We start from the raw sequence: 8150 nt of genomic DNA, 5'->3' as shown, positions 1-8150 counted from the left end.
TCATGCATCTGTACTGGCCTGCTCTCAGCATCTTGACAGGAATGTCCTCAGCTACAGGCACATAGAGCATCTTCAGTTCACATTCACTTTCTCCCTCTCTCTCTCTCTCTCTCTCTCTCTCTCTCTTTCTCTCTCTCTTTCCCCTCCTGCCTCTGACTCTCTCTTCTCCTCTGCTACCCCTGTCCCCAGAATTGGTCACTCAGACCTTTCACCCTTTTACCATTCCATTTCCCCTAATAAACAACCCCCCCTACACGAAAAAAAGGAATCAAGTCAGAGAAGAATTCAGATTAAATCTTTACCTTCTATTGTTTATTTTAAATCTCATCCAGTGTGGAAGGATTCCTTTTCTGTATTTCCAAACTTATTTCTCTTGAACACCCCAATACCCTACTACTTATAAGACAATAGGCAGCTTATAGTTTGAAAATATTTTTTCAAGTTAATTACCTATATAAATTATTTCTAAATTAAAAACCTATATTCTAAAATTTTCAAATACATTTCTGGTAAAACAAACCAATCGTTTTAAAGAAATCTTCAAATCTCAATATTTTTATTTTAAAGGATTAATGTCCAGTTATAAATGAAAAGTAAAATTTTGTTCATCTTCTAAGTATCACATATTACTTTATTTATGAATGGATGAAGTTCTACAACATGCCCTGAAAATGTATTAGGGAAATTTTAAAGAAAAACAGGAGAGGGAATCACCCAGCAAGGTTCTTTACTATGCAACAGCAAATATTTATTACAATTTGAAGTGCAGGTTTCCATTGGCAAAAAAAAAATCAGTAAATAATAACTGATTGCCTTTGTTTGGCCTTGGTACACAAATAAAGAAATAAAAGATGGCAGTTTACAATCTCTGCTCTCAAATCACTTATAAGAGAGTTGGAACCATACATGCAAGCAAAAGAACTACACAGATATGTAGTAAAACTATAATTTGCGGAATGAACCTGCATAATCTCTATAAACAAAAATTTGACTATTTTGTATATCCAACTCACAAGTAATTCTTTTCAGCAATTTAGGTTTGGTACTGAACAGCATGTAGTTTGTCAACACCAATCCAAAATACATGTCAGATGTTTAGGGAAAAGGAAACGTGGCTCAATACCAATCCTGGGCTAACCTATCCTGGCCAGTTTTGAGGAAGGCCTGGCTGCTTTATCATTCTCAGTATTCTCACCTAAGAACAAGTCCAATGCACCTGTAGAGCATCCCACTACCTCTGTTAATGTGAATGGCAAAGTTCTTCACTCAGACCTATCTTTTTTAATCCCCAGCTCCTCTATTGGAAAATCATACAGCATTGTCACAATCACATAGTATTACCTTTAGAGGCACAGAATGAGAGGCTTTGGTAACGCACATATTCCACTTTTAAGTAAGAAAGTTTGAAGTTCACAAAATGAAATCTAATTAATTTGGAGCTTATAAAGAGGGGCGTTTCTTTCACAGTGAGCTAGATGGGCTCATTTTCTTTCTTTGCATTTTTTTCTTTTAACTTAAATCATAGGCAGATTTTTGAAAGTTTATACATGCTCAAATATAACATTTGTGAGGAAAAATAGCAACAGCAAAAATATCCAGTCTATACCTTAGAGCAGTGTGTTTTCTGCCCTCTCGCCTATACATTCTACACTTATACTTAATATCCCTGCATCGAATGATGGCACTGAAACTCTGTGTAAGTTACTCCAACCACAAACATTCAAATATATCCACAAGTCTTGACAGTACTAAGGCAAGAAGTGAAAACAAGTACATTCTTTGATTAGTAAGAAGACAGAGCATAAAACTAAGATAAGGCTTGAAAGAAAAATACCGATTTTTGGATTAATTTTGAAAGTTCAAATTAGCAGAATACTTGACCACTTGAATACCTAAACCTTCCTCATCAACTGAGATTCTGATACACAAGATTCTATGACATAATAAACTTTTCAGAAAAGTGTGTTTTTCACCAACAACATACGAACTATATACACCATGATCACAGTTCACGAGTGACATATTTCCAAAAGAACGCAATCTGCAACATGGAATGCATGTTATAATCGGAACAATGCAATAAAACTATGGTTAGCGCTCCAGAAGAAATGTCTAAACTCTGTTTATGAGAAAATCTTGTTCATATATCACACACACGTGATGAAAATTAAAAGCAGTGTCTTTAAACCAGCTAATAGTAAAATAACACAACACATACAAGCGTCTAACATTATAACAGGGGTTTTCTTCCACATAGAGACTATATGGATCACTCACTCAGAGACGGCACAGCTAATAATTAGTGGAAAGTATTTGTATGAACAGTTCAAAGAATGGTGGAGAGGTGCAGAAAATTTCTCAAAGCGACTTCTGTCAGCTCCATCTGTCTTCTCCTCTCTTTCTGCTAAGAAATACACCGGTTAATCAGGGCCCGCTCTGCCTGAAAGAAAAAAAGAGAGAGAAACAGAGTTAAAACAGCATGTGGAAAACGAAAACGGCAGCGTTCAGTTAGATTGACCAGAAAGATAAATGCATACTGTGAGTTCAGCTAACCTTAGCTCCAGAGGCCTGCATAGTTGCCATGGAGGCCTGAGGCCAGTGGGCCCCCACCCACGAAGAGCTTCATCTCTGGCCAGTTGTAGCAGTGAGTGTAGAGTGCGTTGGGGAAATCTACACCAGCAGCGTAATTCTCTAAGAAATCATTCTGGTTGATCCAGCCGCTGCCACAGGTGAGCTTGAGCTTCCTTCCAGAGGGCACAGGAAACATGTCTGGACTGGCTACAGATCTTTGCTCGAGGAACTTCTGGGCACGGATGTCATAGAAGAGCAGAGAACCGTGACCTGTTCCCACGGTGACAATATGCTGGTGGACACTCAAGGAATGCACACCAATGCCTCCTTCTCGGGAGCAGAATGGCCGGATGTTCTGCTGGCTTTGGCGAGTATCCAGGAATGAAACATGACACTGGGATCCGACAGCATAGAGGCACAACTCATCACAGTAGGTGAGACACATGTTCTCCCTGGAGTAGGGCAGCTTTAGGGACATCAGCCTGTACAGGGAGCTCCTGGCTTTCCACAGGTGGAAGTAGCCATCCAGAGACACTGCTCCCAGCTCCTGGTTTTGGTTGCTGTAAGCAAGGGCTCGAACTTTGCGGTTACCAGGATTGGTAGTGACTTTAGGGATGGCCTCTATATCTGTAGGACGGATGTGAGCATATACTGGAAGGCCCGCATCCTCGTGCCCAGCAATGCTGCTATTGAACATGTTCGGATCCACCAGCCAGAGTGCCAAGGTGCCATCGCGGGAACCACTCACAGCCACAGTGTCACTCATCCAAGCTATGGCAAAGATCCAGTCCCTGTGGCCTTGGCAATCTCCTAGGCACATGGGGTCCAGCTTGGGCAACTGGTAGACGGCCAGGCTGTTGGGGTTTTCCCCTCCAGTGGCCATGAGGGTCTTGGAGGGATTCAGCTCCACAGCATGAATGCCACAGGACGGCGAGCCACGGAATCGGTCGGGCCCCCTGTCACTAATCAGAGGAATGCACCTGATATGGTCGGTCTTGACGTCGACCACAAAAAGCGTGTTGCACTTGGTGCCACACACCACCTGCCTGGCATTTAGCCACTGCGATGCGAACACTTTGTTGAGGGGGCCAAGTGCCAGCTGGCGCTCCCTCAGCAGCTCCGGCAGCCTGAGGGCCCTGTAGCTGCTCAGGTCGCCCTCGAAGCCCGCCAGCCTCGGGTGGCCCTCGTAGCCCAGGGCCCGGCCCTTCAGGTAGTGCACCAAGGAATGGCGAGCCATGGGCCGCTGTGGCCTCTTGACCAGCAGCAGCGACCCCTCGGCTTGGCCTGCTTCGGCTGCAGCCATCGCCACCACGGAGGGGACTGGAGACGAAGAGCTCCCCGCGCCCTCCTTGGAGGCTTTCAGCGTACTGCTACCTATTTGCTGAGGGGCCATGGTGGTTGGCGAGCGGTTGGAGGGTCCTGCTGCGGGCTTTGGCATCTCCTGTGCCGCTGGAGAAGGCAGTGCCGCGGTGTTGGCCTGAAACAGCGAATCGCTGGGAGCCTGAGGCTAGGCAACCGAGCCTCAGAGAGCCTCTGGAGTCCAGAGCTCCTGGGCAGCAATGGAGGCGAAAGCTGCGTGACCCAGCAGGCATTGCGCGGTCTGGCGGAAAGAGCCAAGACTGAGCTGCTAGAGCCGAGGGTGCGGTGCCGCAGGAGCTAGAGGGAGCAGCAGATTCCAGCCAGCTCAGCTTGTGGACTTCTGGGTCTTGAGCAACAAGTCTCTGGAGGATAAGGACAGCAGGCCAGGAGGGGCAGGTTCTGAGGGTGGTGTTGGAAGAGCTGGCGGGCGGTATGGGCTGACTATCAATGGCAGAAGTGATGGGAGGTGTTGAAGGGTTGGGAGATCATGGCAATAGGGAGTTGCTCGTTCCCAGCCACAAGGGGATGGTAGGTAGTAGAGTAGTAAAGCCAAGAAGATAGGAAAGCGATACAAAAGCTAGAAAGGAGCTTGGAGGAACAGGGAGACATCACTCTAGGGCCAGTAGTCCAGCACCTTCCGGATCCAACAAGTCAAACTCAGTCACCTTCTCTTCGGCAGCCAAAATCCTTTAAATCTCTACTGCAATATAATCTGAAACCCAATATGTCGTCAATCATGGGATAGACAGAGCCGTGATCTTTCCTGTCTGTGGAAGAACACAAAAGTGTGCTCATAGGAGTCTTTACTAAGGTCTTATATTGAACTTGACAGAAAATAAAAGTGTTTGAAACTAGCAGTCCCTGTTCCTTTTAACAGCCCTTCTGCTGTTGGTAATTTATTTTCCACGAATCACTTTCCCCCTCCTCAAATGTTCTGTCCTTCTGCAACACAATCATCGGAGCAGACTGTGTCAAATGACAGAACATTGCGCCTCACATCCTGCCAGCCTATGATGATGCCCAGGCCTTGATGACTGACCACAGTCTTTAACGTCAAGTGGATTGTGCGAATTGGCTAGGAAGAAGTGAAGTTGGGTATTTTGGAGATACCATCATCTCTTTTAGCTATGAGAACTAAGGAAGTGGGGGTAGAAAACTGCAAGTGAGGACCTGGGGATACAAGTTCCCATCATTAGTTTAAGAGGTCCATGGCCTTAGAGAACACTGAATCTCTGAGTTAGGAATACGAAGGATGGTCATGATTTTAAGGACATGCGGAGACAGAGAATATTCCAGAGGAAAATGAGCATGTGAACACAGTGGAAAGAACTATGGTCTTCTAGCTCATAGAAGCTCAGGAGTCAGAGAGGAAAATTTTATATCGTTTATTTTATTTTATTTCTTTTTGCTTCAAGATCTCACATCCCATGACCGACATATACTTGGTAGTTTAGTCAAGTGTGACTTTAATTAATTAGGGATGCATTCCATAGACGCTCTTGCATAATACGGACTCTAAATATCTTATTTCCCCTCCACAAAATGTAGTTTATTGAGAATGGGAGCCATGATTTCACTTTTCTGATTAATCATGCAGTTTAAGAACTATTTTGTCCAAATAGACTAGGGTCCCAGATAGCCAGTACATGCAGTAGAAACTAGTCCCAGTGCCTTTATCAATGGCTGCTCAGTCAGCACCCATTGTCAGACAAATTCAGAGAGTCTGGTTTGATCGCATGCTCCTTCAGTCCCGGTCCAACTGGATTTGGTGAGCTCCCATTCCAACAGGCACGTTGAGGAAGTGTAATTTTTTTGAATGGAAAATAAATTAGAAAACCTGAAAAATAAATAAATAAATAAATAAATAAGACATTTAAGAATAGAAAAAAAGAACTATTTTATAGTGTTCCCACTCCCAAATGCCCCAAAACAGTTTGCTAATTTTATTTCTACTACTTTTTGCACTTTCGCTTCAAGGGTAAATTCCATGTACAAGCCATGTGTTGTTCTTTCCCACCATCTCAGTTAATCTGTCTCATCTTTGTACTCCCTAACATGCTCCAGTCTCAGAGTTCTGACCCTTTTCTACGTTATCCTTTTTATGGCAAAGGAAAAGGTGAAATAGGTTGCTCTGTTCAGTGAGAAACTATAGATAGTGCCTCATGGAGGAAACACAGAGACTCCGTTTGTTCCATTGTTACCTATGCGATGAACAAACATTTCAGAAATAAGTAAGCTATGTGAACAGGTTCAAGTGGTGTATATGAGTAACTCCTGGATTTTAATGTTCATCAAGATGACAGGAGTAACTTCACAAGTTGGCACCCCACCTTACATGGCTCTCTAGATATTTTGGTGCAAGTGACTTGGAACAATCTTATTAAGAATATTAAATGTAATAAATTTATAAAATAACATTCTAAAATATGACTTTAAATTTATAGTACACATAATACACTTACCCTGAAAGAATACTGATTTATTTTAAATATTTTAGTGCCATTAAAATTGCATAATACTTGGTGATGTAGCCATTTAAGGATTTGGTTTTCTGTTCATTTATCTTTATTTTAAAACGGTGTTTCAGTTTATGAGTTGAAAGGCAGTCACAACTCAAAGATATTTCACAAAGTTTCAAAGATTTAATTAGAAACAGCCTATTATGTTTGAGTTTCTTAAATCATGCATATTTAATCCCAGTCAAAAACTGCAGGTATAACTTCTCTTTTATTTTCATATTATAATGTAATTATACTCTCTCTCTCCCCCTTTTCTTTTCTTCAAACTTTCCCATATATCCCTTCTTCGTTGCTTTCAATCTTATGGTCTCTTTTTTTCCATTAATTGTTGCTTCTGAAGTAGGTGTGTGTGTGTGTGTGTGTGTGTGTGTGTGTGATTTTTCTGAATGCAGAAGTACAACTTTACAACTTTATCTGTCTGCATAGTGTTTCTTATGTTTCAGGGGTGACTGCTTGGTATTCGAAGCCAATTGGCGTGATATTTACTTGAGCAGAATATTTCTCCAATTCTCTGCATTCCTTAGTTTCTCATAGCTCTTTTTCTTTCCATAAATTTTTCCCATTCTGGCTCATGTTTTAGGGATTCATATTGGTATGGCTTTACAGTTGTAGCTTCTGGAATTTTAAATAAAACTATAGTTAGTGAATTTTCTACTTCTTTGAACATTTTCATTATACTTGGCAATTTGCACTTCTACAAAGAAGTTGTTATATTTTGAGGTTCCTTATTTAGATAGATTTTGAAATATGCTTGAAATAAAGGTTCCAATGATGTTTTGTTCATGTGACAGTTTACATTATAATTGTTAGCATATATTCATCATGCAAAGCGATGGATTTCATGTTGTTATACTATTTCACAGATATTCTCTTTTTTAATTTTTTAAACATTTCTCTTTTACATTTATTTATGTATTTTATGTTTGTGAATGATCTATTGACTTTATTCCAGAAGAGATCAGATTCCATTATAGGTGGTTGGGAGCAAACATATTTTTTGGGAATTAAACTCAGGACATCTGGAAGAGCAGCCTGTGCTCTTAAATTTTGAGCAAACACTCCAGCACCATGTAATACCTTTTGACAATGGAAAAGCTGGCTATGGTGGCACACATTTCTGATCCCAGCATTCAGGGAGTTAAAGGCAGGCAGATATGTGAATTCAAGATCAGCCTAGTCTACATAGCATATTACAGAATAGCCAGGCCCACATAGTGAGATCCCATCTTTAATAAAACAAACAGACAAAGAAAAGTTGAAGTTGCACATGGCTGTATCCTCGCACTAGACAGACAGAGTCAGAATGACCAGAAGTTCAAGGCCATGTGTCAGTAAGATGGCTCAAGAGTTGAAAGCACTTGTCTCGTGAGCCTGGCAACTTGAGTTCCATCACAGAATCCATGTAGGGTGAAAAAAAAACCTTCCCAAAACTTGTGCACCAACAACACAACAATGCCTGTGCTTGCTTGTGTATGCAACGGAAATGATAAACCAAGCCTTTCCAAAAAGTTCCTCAGCCGAATCAAGCAAACAGCACAACACTGATTTCCCTATGCAAGTGAATTTTGTATTTCCAGGTTCTGGTCCTCTCCAGTGGGGGCAGTTTGGTAAACTAATGAACAAACTAAGCTTGGGCTGGACCCGGGGAAAGAAGGCCAGTCTGGCTTGAATCCTCCTGCTTTATTAAAGAAAGTACAGGCA

At 41.9% G+C, this 8150-nt stretch overlaps 1 protein-coding gene across 1 annotated transcript; it reads right to left on the bottom strand.

Moving 5' to 3' along the window:
* Positions 1-2554: 2554 nt before the first annotated feature.
* LOC121441103 (DDB1- and CUL4-associated factor 12-like protein 1) lies at positions 2555-4051 on the bottom strand (the record flags this gene model as incomplete). Its single annotated transcript, XM_041642232.1, has 1 exon — positions 2555-4051. A coding segment is annotated over one exon (1497 nt), but the record flags the coding sequence as incomplete, so codon positions are not given.
* Between the last annotated feature and the right edge of the window lie 4099 nt (positions 4052-8150).

This window comes from Microtus oregoni, unplaced genomic scaffold, assembly GCF_018167655.1.
Source record: "Microtus oregoni isolate MIOR12 unplaced genomic scaffold, Mior012 000073F_ref0000255, whole genome shotgun sequence".
Classification (NCBI taxonomy): domain Eukaryota; kingdom Metazoa; phylum Chordata; class Mammalia; order Rodentia; family Cricetidae; genus Microtus; species Microtus oregoni.
Note: the sequence above shows the minus strand (reverse complement) of the source record. Positions and strands in the feature narration are given on the sequence as shown.